We start from the raw sequence: 18,045 nt of genomic DNA on the forward strand, positions 1-18,045 counted from the left end.
TATCGCTTTCAGGGTCTGTCATGAAGAATTTGACTATCACGAATGCCTTTTTGTTTAATGCTGGATGTTACTCAGGATTTTGCTTTTGTTTTGGTGTAGGTGTCTCAGATGGCAAGCTACTTTGAGCCTCTTATCATGGCGTCTATTGGAACAGCATCAAAGATCCTGGACAGCCAGCAGCAAATGAACCTGCTGGATCAGACCAAGACGCTGGCAGAGTCTGCCCTGCAGATGCTCTACGCTGCCAAAGAGGCAGGGGGAAATCCTAAAGTAAGTACAGCATGTAGTGTAGCAGCCAGAACATTGATACCTCTGGAGACCCATACCCTGACTGCTAATTCCCTATTAAGAACATATATATTAACAATGGTCAAAACAGTATGGCCAAACTTGTGTTTTTTGCGCCAGTATAATCACAAATAGGGGATCAGAGGAGTATAAATCAATGCCTAAAGGAATGTTCTGCTGCATCGTGCTTCTTAAAGCTTGTTTGTGCTGACCTGCACGTGACCTTGTTGATCTCCAGGCGACCCACACACAGGAGGCAGTGGAGGAGTCTGTGCTGATGATGAAGGAGGCGGTGGATGACTTGTCAGCCACCCTGGCAGAGGCAGCCAGTGCTTCTGGAGCTGTGGGAGGCATGGTGGACTCTATCACCCAGGCCATTAACAGGGTGAGGAATGCCAATATTACAAAATCAAGCTCTAATGAATATGTACCTCTGAAGGCTGGGTTTCTCGCTTGATCAATCGTGATGGGTGGTGCCACCCCCCTATATTTAAAGATCCTTTTATCCCAGTAGAGGATTGTTGGATTCTCCTCCAGTGTTTTAAAGTACATTTTGAAATAAACAAGTGTACCAATGTAGTGCAGACTTGTTTATGTGGCTATGGAATAATAATGAAGTTTACTAGTACACAGGCATGTCAAACTGATAAATAGGAGTAAATGGAAATATAAACATACTCTACCACATCCAGTACGGCCCCCAGAATCAAGCACTTTAAATAGTTCCCTGGTAATGTTGTTTAACAGATTGATGAAGGCCCAGACGGTGAACCAGAGGGCACGTTTGTAGACTACCAGACCACCATGGTGAAGACTGCCAAAGCCATTGCCGTCACTGTACAGGAAATGGTAAGAGTTTGGAAACCTATATTGCTACATCCATTGGAACAATACTTTCCCGCAATATGTAAGGATACAAATGTAAATGGACTCGGTCAGGTTGCCTGTTCTAGTAGGAATTAAACATTCATTCATTGTGTATCCCCCCCCACCACCCCCCATTGCTAGGTTACAAAATCCAACACCAATCCAGATGAGCTGGGCTCTTTGGCTAATCAGCTCACAAGTGATTTTGGGCAGCTGGCTCAGGAGGCGAAACCTGCTGCTATTACTGCAGAGAACGAAGAGGTACAGTATGTCTGTTCTTACTCTTAATGAAGTATAGTCCAGATTTAAGTCTGCACAGCTCATGTTGTTTTGAATGTGTTTTTTAGTTTTTTTCTGGAGATACACATATATACACATATATGTGTATCTCCAGAAAAAAACTTTGTAGCCTTTCATGTTTGTGTTTGCTGTTTAAACAGATTGGATCCCACATTAAGAACCGGGTGCAGGAGCTGGGTCATGGGTGTGCCACCCTGGTTACCAAGGCTGGGGCTCTGCAGTGCAGCCCTAATGATGCCTTTACCAAGAAGGAGCTCATTGAGTCTGCACGCAAGGTCTCCGAAAAGGTAGGCCTTCTATTTTATTAAATTTTTTCAATTTAAAGGTATTTTAACATATTATGGTCAATTGTGAAACAGTATTTGCCATCATTTTGGGGGCAGATTGTAATATAGAGCTACAAGTAAACGTATAATCTCCGTTTTCCCTAATGACATCTACTTTGAGATTGGAGCACCTCCTGATTTAGCCACAAGTGCTTTCCCTGAGTGCACCTTTCATAACTGTTTATATTAACCAACCCCAGACATTTGGTAAATAAACAATTGGACATTTTAACAAAAACACATTGGTTTAAACAATTCTCTTTTTTTCTGTTTGCTAGGTGTCTCATGTATTGGCAGCTCTGCAGGCTGGTAACCGTGGTACCCAAGCCTGCATCACCGCTGGCAGCGCAGTGTCTGGCATCATCGCAGACCTGGATACCACAATCATGTTCGCAACAGCTGGCACCCTCAACCGAGAGAATGCCGAGACATTCGCTGATCACAGGTAAACACGAAGACATAATCAACTTGAATGAAGGTGTTGTTTGGCTGTTCAGAACTTCATGTGAACCATACAGAAACCATGATTTACTCCACAATTCTGAACTTGATTCAAAACATGTATTGATTGCATCAATCCACTAAAATGTAGCGTCCCTCCAGCATTAATGACCTGCATCTACTTGTGATGGTCTGTAGAGAGTTACAAACCACAGTTCCATATTTTAAAATGTGAACTTCCCTCCTCAACCTTCTTTTTATCACTCAGTTCTCCTAGTGGTGCTCTGCTTTTGTTTTATCCAGTGGGCAAACTGGTTCAGCTGGTGGGAAACTAAAACAATTTATCCCTCAAATTGTAATAAATAACCTGATCTCCTCCATGATTCCAGTGGTGCCTTGTTTTAAAACGCTCACCTCGTGCTCTTAATCATCCAATTCAAGGAAGCTTGTTTTTAGTACTTTGAAGAGATGCTTTAGGTGTAGTAAATATTTCAGTTATTTGCTTTTGATATCTCTGCTTCTTTCTATCGCTTCCTCTCTGTAGGGAGAACATCTTGAAGACTGCCAAAGCTCTGGTGGAAGACACTAAGCTGTTGGTATCAGGGGCTGCGGCAAGCCAGGAGAGACTGGCCCAGGCAGCTCAGTCATCAGTCAACACAATCACCAAGCTAGCTGAGGTAGTGAAGCTGGGAGCGGCCAGCTTGGGAGCTGAGGATCCAGAGACACAGGTAACAGACACACACACACACACACACACACACACACATATGCATGCATGCATGCTGTTTTCAGTTGATAATATTTTGTTGTGAAATTTTATACCTTTTCTGTACATGACAAAATAACCACATCCTCATTTATTTTTCTCTTATGAAAAAGGAACCACTACTTACTGCAGCTGGGGTTTCTGTCAGTCAGGATGTGGGTATAGTTTGTGTTTGGAAATTTTAAAAAGACATTTTATAACATCAGTGTGTGTGTGAGTGAGTGAGTAAGCTTAATACTATGAAAAGACTAGGATGAAAAAAAGACACTTTGTAGGGTCAGCTTCATAAAGCATAGCAGCTGAGACTTTCATGCACAATTTAATCTGTAGCAGACTGAGCAAGATGGGCATTACATGGTTTGTTTGAGCACATTTTCACAGTTCTGCCAGCAGTGTGAGACATTGTCGAGCGCTAGAGCAATCTTCAATGATATGACTGTGCTGGAGATTTGCATGGCCATTGGCAGTGATTGGAGATGCAGCAATTTCATTTACACTGTTATCAGAATTATTGCAGAGGATACTGTATGTCAGCCTGTAAAAAAAATATAACCTAAATAAAAAGCAAAACATTCCCAGTATGACATTAGAGGTTTATTTTTTTTAATATGTGAAATGATTCATCTCATTGTATTTCCATGTTTGATTCCAGAAATGAACTGCAGGCTTCAGTCTGGATTCTATCACTTCTTTAATGTCTGTTGTATTTCATTTTGTTTTTGCCTACTTGCTTTACCATCCATTACAAAAATTTGATGCACGTTTTGCTCAACTTTGTTTTGTGTTCTTTGTGGTCTATTCATACTTCTGTTTTCTCTTGCCAGTCATGTGTTAGTCCCTCAAACAATACAATTACACGGATCTAAAACCTTTGAAGTCTATTTAAGAAAAATAATATGTTGGAAATATTAAAAACAAAAACAAAAAAAAACTGTCCAACAAGAGTTATTGTAATCATAAAAAGAAAATCCATTATAACTTAAAATATACAAACATATAACAAATAAATACAGTAGATAGATTTACTGTCTAAAGAGGATGCAGAACGCTGTCATATATGTGTATCATGCAATGACTTCCTAATCTAGGGACTTGCTAGAAATTCATTATAAGTGCAAATGCTGTAGTATGTTCTGAGCAATAGGTTCATTTTGAATCCAGAAAATGTATTTCCAGAATTTAAGATAAGAAGCTGCCGAACAGTCTGTTAAGGAGTATATGACCTGTTTTTTGATGCTTTGTAACTGTAATGGTTTAAACGTACAGTATGCATATCCTGTAAAAAGAGGGGCGTTTTTAAGGGTTTAATTTGTTAGAACCAGCTTATTCCAAAGTTATAAATACACACAAGTAAACAATATACAAAACAATCGGTACCATGAGGTGCAGGTGCAGAAAGGAGTGTTTGAAGCCCATGAAACTTCAAGCTACTTTTTGTGAAACCTTTCCAGGCAACTTATGAACCAATCTGCTATGGGGGACGTTTTTAAGTAACTTTTGCCATTCCCTGATTACCGGTGTTTCATGGGCTTTGGAGTTCCCTCTAACCAGTATCCAAACACATGCCAGTCACCCCAGCTATGTAGTACATGTAACATGTATTAGAATATAGGCAGCTCCATACAGATTCAAATGCACCGGAGGAAAGATAATGTTACTTGAGTTTATAAAACGTGGGGTACGCGCTTTCAGAAAGCAAATGACTTGAAACTTCTTGAAGTTGTAAAGCTACACGTAGTTTTTGAGTCTGGCGTGGTTGTAAATCCTTTCATTTACAAAATTAAAAAATATCAGTTTCAGACGGTAACAAGTGTATGAGATACGTGGCTGTCTTTATTAATTGTTTTTTTGGCAGTGGTTTCTGATTAAAATGAAAAAGCTGTTTTCGATTGTATGTGCTTGTTAAAAATTATCATTATTATGATTAATAATAATAAATAAATAATAATAAATAAATACTATCAACATGAAAACTAACTTGCCAAATCATGAAAACTTTCCAAACTCTGTTTTTATATGCCCTTGCATTTTCATGTTTTCATGGACTTTAGGCATGTTTTGCTTGTTGCCTATTACTGCAGTATTGTGATGTCTCATCTGCTTCAATTCTCCATTATGGATATATCTTTAATCAACATTCCAATGAAATAAAGTGCTTCCGTGTAATGTAAAGGGTGCTGTAATAGTGTGATAAAGCATTGTTTTGGAAAATACCCTGTCCCATTATTTAGGGAGAGGGAGAACCCTAATTTAGTGTGGAATAAGGGTAGAAGTGTGATGTAATATTTAATTTCCAGTAAGGGCTGGATTAAATTAGAAATATGTTGCTTCATAAAATATTAACCACAAATTAAAACTTTTTCTCGGGGGGCGGGGGCGGTCATGCTTTTAACACAGTCCACTGAATCATTGGTATCAATGAATAAACGATAGAGCATGACGAAATGAAATGAGCAGGTTTAAAATGGTAATATTGTATTTCAGCCACAAGGTGTCAGTATACCCTAACGCTGCAGTTCACCAATCTGCCCTTCACGTCAGTGATGCATTGTCTGTGTTTGCCTGGTAGGTCGTGTTGATCAACGCAGTGAAGGATGTGGCCAAGGCGCTTGGAGATCTCATCAGTGCCACGAAGGGAGCCTCAGGGAAGCCTCATGATGATCCTGCCATGCTTCAGCTCAAGAACTCTGCCAAGGTAAATACAGAGAACCATATGTATGGCCTCTGCACAAATGGAGGGATGAACAAAAATAAACAATTAAAAGAACATCTATTTAAAACAAATATTATGTGGTAAAACAAACTTTTGTATTGGTTTGATATTGGCCCTCATTTGACCTGTGAAGTCCGTCTTGAAACCTAGAACAGCTATTCACACATCAGAGAAGAAACAATAGAAAAATACTCAGTACATTTATTTACCCCCAATAGATGATGCATGTCTCTGGGAACAGGCGTTATAGTGGAGGCACTATGTGTGGGTGTACCTCACTTTATAGTTTTACACACATCTGGAGAGCTGCTTATCCATTTGTAATGAAACGTGCCAAAGACATTTATTGCAAAGGTATGAATCTCTAGGTATGTAAAGGTGTGTGTAAGTCAGCATGTACAGTTTGAGTGTCACAGTTTAATTTGTTTTAAATACATGTACAGAAGGTCCTGTTTATTTTTTATTTGTTCTTCCCCTCTGTTTCTCAGCATACTGATAGCTCTAGTTTTGTATTTACAGCATGGCAGGGTGTGTATATTACTGACACATGACTTCTATTATAAGAACACGTAATGTGTTGGTGCTTTGTAAAGCTTTTTCAATTGTTTAAATAGTTTATCTCCTGATCCTGGGCAATATAAACTGAAGCTTCAAGTCTTTTATTACCAGGACATGATGATTTAAAAACTAAATACAAACTTTATTGGTTATCTGATATCCTTGAGGCATCTAAAAAAATACACACACAAAAAAAAAAAGTATGTACATTTTTCTTTCTTTAAAGATACCAACCATACGACTCCTTGTTGCTGTCTTAATTTATTCCTACTGAAATTTAGTTTGGGGAAAGTTATCAAAACCTGCAGATATGTAGAGCTAACCTTGATTACCTCTCCTCTTAGGTGATGGTGACCAATGTGACTTCGCTCTTGAAGACTGTCAAGGCTGTGGAAGATGAAGCAACCAAAGGAACCAGAGCCCTGGAGGCCACCATTGAGCACATTAAGCAGGAGCTGGCTGTGAGTACCGCTTTTACATTGTTCAAGTGTGTGGAAGTGTTTCTCTTCTTCAAACACTTTGGATAAACTATAAGATGGGCCATGTGAGCTGCGTGCAAAGGGTATGTTAGTGAAATTGCAGTCTCTGCAACCTTCTAATCGAGGGTTAAAACCAAATTGCTTTTGTATTGTGTGCATAACCAAATATCATAATCATTTTTACACATTTACTTGATATAGGAGGTGGAAGACGGATGGTGTTGCATTGTACAATTTCAAAGCATATGTTTGTTTTCTCTACAGGTATTCAACAGCAAAGAGCCACCACCTAAGACTGCGACACCTGAAGATTTTATCCGCATGACCAAAGGCATCACCATGGCGACTGCAAAGGCAGTGGCTGCTGGGAATTCGTGCCGTCAGGAAGACGTCATCGCTACAGCTAACCTGAGTCGCAAAGCCATTGCTGAGATGCTGAACTCCTGCAAGGTGAGGGAATAAAATCGAATGTATGTGCTGTGCAATTTGAGTGCTTTTAATTAGATTAAGAACAGGCAAACATAGCAATGACAAGCAACTGTTATGTAATGCATGATTTTTAAGGAGAATTTTATTGAGAATAGAAACTGATAAGTATTTTTTTTTTTTTTTTTTTTAATGTTGCCCTTGCAAACATTTCCCATAGCAAAAGCATAGCAAGGTGTAATAAAGCATAGCGAAAGCATGGTCAGCAGTGTAAAGCACAGTGAGGTATAGTAAAACACATTAAAAAGCATGGCAAACCAGGGTAAATGCATAGTATAACCATGGGAAAAGGGCAACATTACTGTGCACAAATACTGTGGGAAACTTTTCTAAGGGTGGTTACATTATAACCATGTTTAAAACTGGTTAAATAAAGCAATAGTTTGAGCCATTAAATTTGTATAAAAACACGGTTCTTGGAGAGGCCAACCTATTTGCAGTCTCAGTCTGAAAGAATATAAAAGTGATGTAACTCTCTTGTTTATGCAGCAAGCGGCATATCACCCTGAGGTGAATAAAGATGTGCAAACCAGAGCGCTCCGATATGGAAAAGAGTGTGCCGTCGGGTACCTGGGACTGCTGGAGCACGTGCTGGTGGTGAGTACCTGCCCGCAGCAGCGTGAATGCCTTGGTGACTGACACCATGTATACGCAAGCACTGCATCGCAGCCTTTCTTTCATTCTGAGGGGTTTTTATTTTTTTTTTACCTGAGCAAAGCAAGTTCATTCATTTTGCTAATGTAGGTTTAAACCAACACTCCACCACACATCGAAAATACTTTAAGATGTTTCTTTTGTCATTACATTAAACTTAGTTGAATGCATACTCATTAATTAATTAATTTTTTCTTTCAATGCATCTGTCAACAGACAATAATAAACGTGTGCATCGTACTTTGGATCCACAGCCTTTCTGCTTTTACTGGGGCCTCTGAAAATAGATGAACTGTCTAACCTTGTTGAAATGGTGTGAGGGATTTATAACACCCAGGATTAGCTTGCAGCACTATACACTGGGTGCGTTTAAGTAAGTGAACCGCTCAGCAAGCACACTGAGCTCATTTAAATGACTTAACGCTGTGCTCCACGAGAGCGCTGAGCGACATTTAAAAATGGAGAATAATAATTCTTTGCTTGTTTGTGTTTCTGAGGTGATGGTAGGTGAAATGGCCCTGTGTGAAGTTACTGTCCCCTGCTGTACCTCACTGAGTTCGGTGCTCTGCTTGGACTGAACCTCATATCGGGCTGTGTTTAATACAGACGATACCGACATTAATAATGAAAATTATGAATAATATTAATACTACAAGCCTAATAATAATACATTAATAATTGGAAAACAGCTGTAGATTTTTTAAAAATTAAATTAAATGATACAAATTAAAAAAAACAACAATTTTTGCCATCTTATTTAGCCAATACATAACCAGTTAATCGTTCTTGACAAACGTATTTGTCAATCCTGCCTGTCGTCTCCACTTGTTTCCTGCAGGTGGCCATTCCGTTCGTTCCCTCTGATCAGTGATGAGAAATGCTCAGGAGCGCTCTGAGCGACTCAGCAGGAGCGGAACTGAACAAGTCGTTAAGTTGATTCTTTTACTGAACCGCTCTGAGCTGCTCACTTACTTAACGCACCCAGTGTTTTAGCATGATGTAGGTTTTCAAAGTTCTTAAGTTCTAAATTATACAAGATACAGAGCAACTGGAAGCCTGGTGTCATAAAGGACAAAGTTTTTATCTACATTTTAAATGTGTTGGAATGTGTCAGACTTTTGATCCAGGCGTAAAGATATGCATTGAATATAAATGTCTCTCTGTGGGAGTGTGATTTAAAACTAGACTTGTAAACTGACTAAGAAATAAATTGTTATCTCACTTTATTTGTTTTACAAACTGTTACTACTCTATTGTTCTAACTTTTAATGTTGTCAAGGTTTTTTTTTTTTAAAGCTGTTTGTGTGGAAAAACTAGAAGGGAATCAGGGTTCATTTGCCTTTAATTTATTTTACATTCTAATTAATAATAGATTTTTTTGGTATTTTTTTTTATTTATGTATTGTGTTTTTTTTTTTTTTTTTTTCTTCTTTTTGTTTTTCAATGTGATAGCCGGTGAGTAGAAAGAACAGTAATGTCATTAGCATGAGAATTTTGGATCTGCAGTGTCTTTCAAAATGTTCCATAGCGTAGTTTTAGCACATAGTTTTGTGTTCCCTTTTTTCGGTCACCTTTTAAAGTAGCTGATTCAGAACTGTATCTAATCTGTTAAGTTACATGACAGTAGTCCATTCAGTAGCAGCAGAATACCAGTCCTAGAGATCACCATTAAATCTATGGTGCCCAATTTATTATTTTTTTCACAGTATGATTTCAGTATATTGTTTAAACACACACACACATATATATATATATATATATATATATATATATATATATATATAATATATATATATATATATATATATATATATATATATATAATGTGTGTGTGTGTGTGTGTGTGTATATATATATATATATATATATATATATATTATATATATATATATATATATATATATTTTTACTCAAAGCCTCCACTAGTGTTTTCTACTATTATAACAACTTTGACTTGCATAAAAAAAAAAAAAAAAAAAAATTGAGTGAAATAGCTCGCATCACTTGATTTTCAAGGTGTGTTATCTGAGGCGTAATCAGCAAGCACAGAGGAACATCATCTGTAATTGACAAACCCAGGACTGGAAGACCCAAAAAGCTGTCTAACAAGGATGCAATACTTCATGGAGCATCGGGTGAAATTTGTATAGAGAGTGATATACAGCAGGCTCGATGAGTACTATTTACTTGAAGGGAAAAAAGTGGATAGGAAAGCAAGTGGCTTGGATACGGCTGCAAACCCACAGGGCGAGGAGAATAGCCCCGACACGGCGGGGTCGAACAAACTTGTGATCACGCCCTTGAAGGTAGAAAATAAGATAGAGAGGCCCATATGATTACGCAGCAACGGCACTTAGAGGGAGCTCTAAGGAAACAGATGTTAGTATAATTACAAAGTTTGAGAGAGTAGAGAAACTAAAGGTCCAGTATAGATGGAAACGTAGCAGAACAGCTCACATAATGCGAAAGGTAAGATGATTGTGGCCGGGGGTCCCACTGGCTAGAGAGCTTGAATGGTGGATGCCTGAGAAGCTAGGGGAATTGATCAATATCCACCCCAGTGGAGACTCTGTGCGGGAGGTGGAGGGGAGGATGGTGGGAACAAACAAAGCTCAAAAGAGATATTTTATAGAGGCAGGATAGATTGGTTAACAAATCGGAAGACAACGCATCACGAAATTGATTGATGTGCTAGTAGAGATCGAGTTACAGATAGAGAAAAGGAGGAGGAGATAAGTATCACCTTCTTTCCGTGAAATTGAACCTAAAGGTTAACACCAGAAGATAATATCCTTAAGGAATAGAAAGAAGACTAGTGTTGAATTGACAACCGAACTGGCAGAAGGCACAGGTGTCATTGTCCATCAAATCAACGGTACGAAGGTCGCTCTGAAATCAGGACTTAAATGATGTTTTGCAGTAATAATACCTCTGTTAAGAAAGGGGAACAAGACTAAAAGGCTAAAATATGCACAAGAACACAGAAATTGGACTATGGAATAATGGTCAAAGGTGCTTTGGACTGTTGATGGATGGGCGACACCTGTGCCTTCTGCCAGTTCTGTTGTCAATTCAATGCTTGTCATCTTTCTGTTCCTTAAGGATATTATTTTCAAGTATTGCTCGTCCTTGTTAGACAGCTTTTTGGGTCTTCCAGTCCTGGGTTTGTCAATTAAAGAGGATGTTACTCTGTGCTTGTTGATTATGCTTCGGATACCACACCTTGAAAATCAAGTGATGCAAGTTTTTTTACTCAGTGTTTTTCCATCTTTATGCAGGTCAATGTTGTTATAATAGTAGAAAACACTAGTGGAGGCTTTGAGTAAATTGTTGATGCTCATAATGCATCAGAGTAGAAAAATTCAACATGTCTAAGACTTTTGCACAGCAGTGTAGGTTGTTTATTGCTTTTATTTTGAACAGATTAGGAACTAGTGAACTGCTGCGTGTGAGCATGCTTTGATAAAATGCATGTACGTTCTTGGAGTGTGCATAGTGTCAATGTAGGTTCAGGTTTTGTGTGGTTGAGGGAGGATTACCTGGGCATTATCTACCAGAAGACTTTGTTATATATGTTAACATATGGTTACAGATGGGAATATCTGTTGGTTTTGAATGTGGTTTTTATTTATTTATTTTTATTTATTTTTTAAAAGAAAACAAAATGATATACTTTTTTTATTTATTCATGGTTTTGACATTGAAATGCTTTCACTATATCAGGGGGGGTTGTGAAAGTTAGATGTATTTACTATAGTTCCATATCTTGCATGTTTTTCAGAAGCATATATTAAATTGGTTATTTGACCATTTAACATATCTTGTCTGGCTAGGTTACTTTGGAAAGAGCTAAGTTATGATGATGTCATTGCTGCCTGTTTTTAACCGCACAATACATGCATTAATAGTCGCCCTGTTTTTCTATCAGATTATTCAGAAGCCGTCCCATGACCTGAAACAGCAGCTGGCCTCCTACTCCAAGCGAGTGGCCGGCTCTGTCACAGAGCTCATCCAGGCAGCAGAGGCCATGAAAGGTAACCCTGTGCAGGCTCGGCAGTAGCTGGCTTTTTGAATCTTGTTTTCAGTTGTGTCGTCATATTGTTCTATGCTGATATAAAGACAAATTATAACTGAACATTGTTAGCTGCTTGATCTGGAGGAATAGGTTCGTTTGGATGCACTAGACTGGGGTGCATGAATTTTTAATTTAAGTTCTAAAGCCATATCCATTTTAAGTGTAAACTTGCACACACATACAGCCCCAGTATATATTTATATATATTTTAACAAGTTGGGGGGGGAGACTTGATGCAAAGATGTAGGAGTTATTATAGGATATATCTATTAAAGTAATTTTAACTTAACTAAATAGTTCCAAAAATTCTGACATGCACATCAATTCATTATATAGGTCTTAATGTGCAATTGTGAAAGAAACACTAGTACTTTCAACTATGTATTCTTAAACATGTGTGATCCTACTCTAGCTTAAATAAATCTCTGTTCGCAAGCCATGCTTTTAGATTGTCTTGCTCCTCCCAAGTCAATGTCAATATCCAATCAGCTGCTTCCCTTGTTGTCTCTCATGCTTTCAGCCAGTTATATGCTTTGACCCAGAAGACACTACTGTATTGAAATGACTCAGGAAGTGCAAGTGCATACTATAACTTAAAGTAGTACTGTACCAGCTATCATGTTTTAAAATGAAAACACAAATCTACGAATACTGTGTTTCTTTCAAAACTGCACATTTCAGACGTGTTTAGTAGATGGAACATACGGGCAAGATTTAATAAATGATTTTGTTTGTTGTAAGCTACAATTAAGTTTAAGATGTTAAAATCTACTCTGTAATGTTATTGTGCCGTGAATATTTGTTTCCTTGATGAAATTCCTTCATGTTTTCTGTTTCTGCCTTTTTTTCCCTCTGCAGGCACAGAATGGGTTGATCCTGAAGACCCGACCGTTATTGCTGAGAATGAACTTCTGGGAGCTGCTGCTGCTATTGAGGCTGCAGCCAAGAAATTGGAGCAGCTCAAACCTCGAGCTAAGCCCAAGGTACAGGAACACATGCTTTTATATGCCCTTTACTGAACTACCAAATCAAAGGGTTTTATGAAGTAGTTATTTTAAGTTTGAGTGTAAGACCGGGTCGACCTGTGTTCATGTAATCACATATAAACACATGTTGTTGGTATCATAATTCCCTTTGCTTTATTACTGTGCTAGTGTTAAAGTAAAAGAACATGTCAGAAGTGTGCATTTTTATATTTAAACAGTAATTTGAATTATACTGTAAATGTACTTTTCCGTAAGTTTTATATGATGAAAATTAAAGGAAACAGTACTGTAGAGAATCAAATAATCTATCTCTTTTATATTTTAATTAAATTTTGTTTTATTTTTGACAGGAAGCAGACGAGAGCCTGAACTTCGAGGAACAGATTTTGGAAGCTGCCAAATCTATCGCCGCGGCAACCAGTGCTCTGGTGAAAGCTGCCTCTGCAGCTCAGAGAGAGCTGGTGGCACAAGGAAAAGTAAGCTAGCACTCAACACTTCGAATGAAGACCTCATCTTTGATTACAATAACCGTATGGTAGTTTGTCCTTGATGCTGTGTTTCAGTTCTTTTCTTCTTTTCAAGGTGGGCGCTAGTCCAGCCAATGCTGTGGATGATGGGCAGTGGTCTCAGGGCCTTATTTCAGCTGTGAGTATCTCCATGAAATGTTTTTTCTAACATGTTGTATTTGAACTAGTTGACATACTTAAATTAATTAAATGTTTGATGGTTGTTTTGGTATTTGTAAAGGCAAGAGCCTTTTAAGATGGTGCCTACAGTATAACATAGCAGCATCCATCCATTCTGCATGATAATAAAAGGCAGAAAGGATTTCATAGAAGTCTAAAAGCTTAGTGTAACAGGTTGATTGGGACATTAAACTAAAATGAACAAATATGAATTTGCTTCAACTGTGCAGGTAAGGTTTATATGATGTTCTTCTGACAAAGGCTGACCCAGCATTACATCACCTTTCTTCTTCAGGCCCGAATGGTTGCAGCAGCTACCAGCAACCTTTGCGAGGCAGCTAACTCGGCTGTGCAGGGCCACGCTAGCGAGGAAAAACTCATCTCATCTGCCAAGCAGGTGGCAGCGTCCACAGCTCAGCTCCTGGTGGCCTGTAAGGTGAAGGCGGACCAGGACTCCCAGACCATGAAGAGGCTTCAGGTAAAGAATGTCTTTCTTACATGCCCGGTTATACACGATCACTCGGCTCACAGATGAAATACGCTCTGAGCTGCTCAGGAGGAGTGGAACTGAGCATTCGTTCAGTGTGTTCTTTCACTGAGCTGCTCCGAGTGGCTTAGTTACTTAATGCACGCAGTGCCTTTCCTTAATTTTCAATCTACTAATTATCTGATTTGGAAATCATCTCATACGTCGGCGTCCAATAATTCCACAGGAACCAAGTGTTCTGTTTTGTGTGTGTGTGTGTGTGTGTTTATACATACATAAACACATACATAAACACATACCGGTACATACACACACACAGTTGTAGTCAAAAGTTTACATATCTCAATCGAAATGTATAATTTCTAGAAATCTCTCAATAACAAAGAATTTTAGGAAAAATCTTTTGTACCAAAAGTTTTGCTTTTGTGAATGAACAAGAAATAGATGTCTACAATTATTTATTGCAGCATTTTTTTTGCAAAACTCCAAAAATGCTAATTCAAAAGTAGTCATACCCTGACAAAGGAAATGAAATTAATAGCTAGTTGAGGCACCTTTTAGCAATAATAACCTCTTTTAAACGATTAGGATATTTGTCAATGCGCTTTTGGCATGATTCTTTAGTGATTTTTGACCATTCTTCAAGACAAAATTCTTCCAGTTCATTCAAATTCCGACTTCACTTGTGCACAGCCTTCTTCAACTCCATACCAAAGATTCTCAGTTGGATTTAGATCAGGACTTTGACTAGGCCATTCCAGAACCTTGATTTTATTCTTCTTTTAACCATTTTAAAGTAGATGTGTGCTTTGGATCGTTGTTGTGTTGGAACGTGCAGTTGCACTTTAAACCAAGTTTTGTACTGGAGGGTTTCAGATGATGGCCAATATCTTTTGATATGCTATGGAATCCATTTTACCATGTATTGCCATTAGAGGAAAAACAGCCCCATAGAAGGATAATACCACTTCTTTTCTTTGTACGCCTCACCAAACTTTCTCCAAACGTAACGACTATCAGCATGACCAGATAGCTCGTGGTTGTTTTTTTATTTATTTCTTTCATCACTCCACAAAACCTTTGACCAGAACTCACATCCATCATTCAAATGCCATTTTGCAAACCTTTTAGCGATTGTCCTTTTGATGTTTTCTTAAGAGTGACTTTTTCCTTGGCCTGTGACCATTGAGACCTTCATCATGCAATACTTGACCTGTGATTGAAATGGAAACCCCAGTGCCACTTGCAGACAATTAACTTTGAATATCTTTGGCAGCCAATCTCAGTTTGTTATTAACCTTCCTTACAATTCATCTATTTGTTATTGGTGAAAGAATCATCTTTCTGTCAGACCGAAGGAGTGTTATGACAATCCCGTGAGTCTTGTACTGCTTGATAATAGAAACAGTAGTTCAAATTGGGATACCCAGATGCTTGGAAATCTTCATGTATCCTTCTCCAGCTCCATATATATATGAGTGTACAAAACATTAGGAACATGTTCCTAATATTGAGTTGCACCCCCTTTTGCCCTCAGAACAGCCTTAATTCGTTGGCAATGCATTCCACAGGGATGCTGGCCCATGTTGACTCCAGTGCTTCCCACAGTTGTTTCAAGTTGGGTGGTAGTCCGAATAGCTTGTTCCATGCTCAATTGGAGATCTGGTGACTGGGCAGGCCACTGCAGTAAGCTGAATTCACTGCCATGTTCGTGGAACCATTCCTGGACAGTCCTATCTTTGTGGCATGGGGCATTATCCTGCTGAAAAAATCCATTGGTCCGGCCGGCAATTTTGACACGCGGCATGATGGATGCATGTACTCATGTGGTTTTCTCCATACCTTAGTCCTCCCATCAGCATGAAACAGCAGGAACTGGGATTCATCAGACCAGGCAATGTTTTTCCAATCCTCCAGTGTCCAGTGTTTTCGTTCCTTAGCCCACTGCAACCGCAGTTTCTTGTGTTTTGCTGAAAGAAGTGGAACTCTGTTAGGTCGTCGGCTGCCATACTCCATTCGTGTCAAGGTACGACGAGTTGTGCATTCTTTTATGGGACTTTTGGCACCAATGTTGTACTGGACTGTCAGTTGACTAACTGTGGCCTGTCTGTTGCTCTGCACAATTAGTGTCAGCCTCCATTGGCCTCTTTCATCAATGAGCTGTTTTCGAGCACTGGCCTGCCATTGGCTGGATGTCCTTTGGGTGGTGGACCATCCTTGTTACACATGGGAAACTGTTGAGCGTGAAAAACCCAGCAGCGTTGCAGTTCTTGACACACTCGAACCGGCGCGCCTGGCACCAACTACCATACGCCGTTCAAAGTTACTGAAATCTTTTGTCTTGCCCATTTACCCTTTGAATAACACATACACAATCCATTCCTCAATTGTGTCAAGGCTTAAAAATCCTTCTTTAACCTGTCTCCCCTTCATCTACACTGATTGAAGTGGATTTAACAGGTTACATCAATAAGGGATCATAACTTTCACCTGGATTCACCTCTTCAGTCTATTTCATGGAAAGAGCAGGTGTTCCTAATGTTTTGTGTGTGTGTGTGTGTGTGTGTGTGTATATATATATATATATATATATATATATTATATATATATATATATATATATAATATATATATATATATATAAATTAGTGGTGCAGTCGGCAACATCATTTCTTATTCGATTATCGTACAGGCATTTATCAACGATAATCGATGCATTGACTAAAAATACTGTTGTGCGTAATAGATAAACAAAAGGCACAACTTGCATTCAAATTCGAACACTTCAGATTTATAAAAAAAGAAATACAAAGGATTTGAGTTACCAACTGAAAATAATATGTGTGCGCCTGCATAACCTGCCTGGGAATTGCCAGAAACATGTGACCAATAAGTCCGGGTTTTCAATAAAAATGTTTTAGTAAAAATAAAACCTACAGCATTCAGAGCTGTTTTCTGGTTTCGTAAACTGCTGTTCTGCTGAACACAAGATGTCACGCTGTTATATTTTTTACTGGCTCTACACATTGAAATAGGAGAACCCCCTGTCTACGCACAGCTAGTGTCTGGAAAATAAATGTGCATTGGAACACCCTGTAATTCTGTACCTCATTGTTCCGTGGAGGAGCTAGTATTTCCAATGCTAGCTAGTTTGGCAGGGGCTACATTTCTAACACTGCTTGAAGATGTCCGCTTGAGAATGCGTCCAAATAATGAATTGTTTTGTGCTTAATTTGAAGTGGTTCCTAACCGGTACTATAACTACCCATCCAAGCACATTGCTTTACTTGACCTTATTTCATGCTGGGCTCTTGTTTCACAGTAAGCCTCATAAAGTACAAGGTTAAGTAGCATCCAAAAATAGGGCTACAAGGAAGGGAAGTGTGAGTTTTGAGTTTCTAGTGTTTCATATTGACATCCCTGCGAGTACAGCTGTCACTGCTGGACTAGATTGAGCTCTATATTTAGGGTAGGTTATCGTGACCCTTTTATCTGTGATACAGTTTCATTTATTTCATTCACGTAGTAGACGGCAGCAGCAGGCTCCTGGAGCTAAAAACTGCAGTCTTGAATATACAGTTTGTTATGATTAGACAGCACTAAACATGAAAGCAATTTTTTTTTGTATCTTAAAGGAATAATTTATTCACACCACTGCAGCACTGGTAGGGTATTGCTTAAAAATAAAAATAAGTCATAATAATTTCATAATAACACCAGACAAGGGGGTCATTCTCTGTAGTTAGCATTCATGTTAATTGCAGGATATTTGGTATATGTCGGTGAAAGGGTTTGTACTTAATGCAGCAAATATGTTTGTTGATAACATTTTTGCTTTATGTTTAAAAATTGGTTAATTTTTCTGATACAGTGATACCTGAATTAACTCTTCACCAAAGGAAGCGAACATTGGTGTCCGCTTAATAAACTGCCC

The 18,045-nt window shown here is 38.6% G+C and overlaps 1 protein-coding gene across 2 annotated transcripts in view; it reads left to right on the forward strand.

Moving 5' to 3' along the window:
- Positions 1 to 18,045, forward strand: part of LOC121301648 (talin-1) — a 95,132-nt gene that overhangs the window by 72,617 nt on the left and 4,470 nt on the right. For both annotated transcript variants that reach the window (XM_041231216.1, XM_041231225.1), the window contains exons 41-56: positions 100 to 270; positions 527 to 673; positions 1,036 to 1,137; positions 1,297 to 1,416; positions 1,596 to 1,742; positions 2,060 to 2,226; positions 2,767 to 2,950; positions 5,558 to 5,683; positions 6,604 to 6,720; positions 7,003 to 7,188; positions 7,714 to 7,821; positions 11,807 to 11,912; positions 12,812 to 12,936; positions 13,290 to 13,415; positions 13,522 to 13,584; positions 13,921 to 14,103. In XM_041231216.1, the coding sequence (XP_041087150.1) occupies positions 100 to 270; positions 527 to 673; positions 1,036 to 1,137; positions 1,297 to 1,416; positions 1,596 to 1,742; positions 2,060 to 2,226; positions 2,767 to 2,950; positions 5,558 to 5,683; positions 6,604 to 6,720; positions 7,003 to 7,188; positions 7,714 to 7,821; positions 11,807 to 11,912; positions 12,812 to 12,936; positions 13,290 to 13,415; positions 13,522 to 13,584; positions 13,921 to 14,103 (2,178 nt within the window). The remainder of the gene's footprint in view (positions 1 to 99; positions 271 to 526; positions 674 to 1,035; positions 1,138 to 1,296; positions 1,417 to 1,595; positions 1,743 to 2,059; positions 2,227 to 2,766; positions 2,951 to 5,557; positions 5,684 to 6,603; positions 6,721 to 7,002; positions 7,189 to 7,713; positions 7,822 to 11,806; positions 11,913 to 12,811; positions 12,937 to 13,289; positions 13,416 to 13,521; positions 13,585 to 13,920; positions 14,104 to 18,045) is intronic.

The sequence above is a fragment of the Polyodon spathula genome, chromosome 2 (genome assembly GCF_017654505.1).
Source record: "Polyodon spathula isolate WHYD16114869_AA chromosome 2, ASM1765450v1, whole genome shotgun sequence".
Taxonomy (NCBI): domain Eukaryota; kingdom Metazoa; phylum Chordata; class Actinopteri; order Acipenseriformes; family Polyodontidae; genus Polyodon; species Polyodon spathula.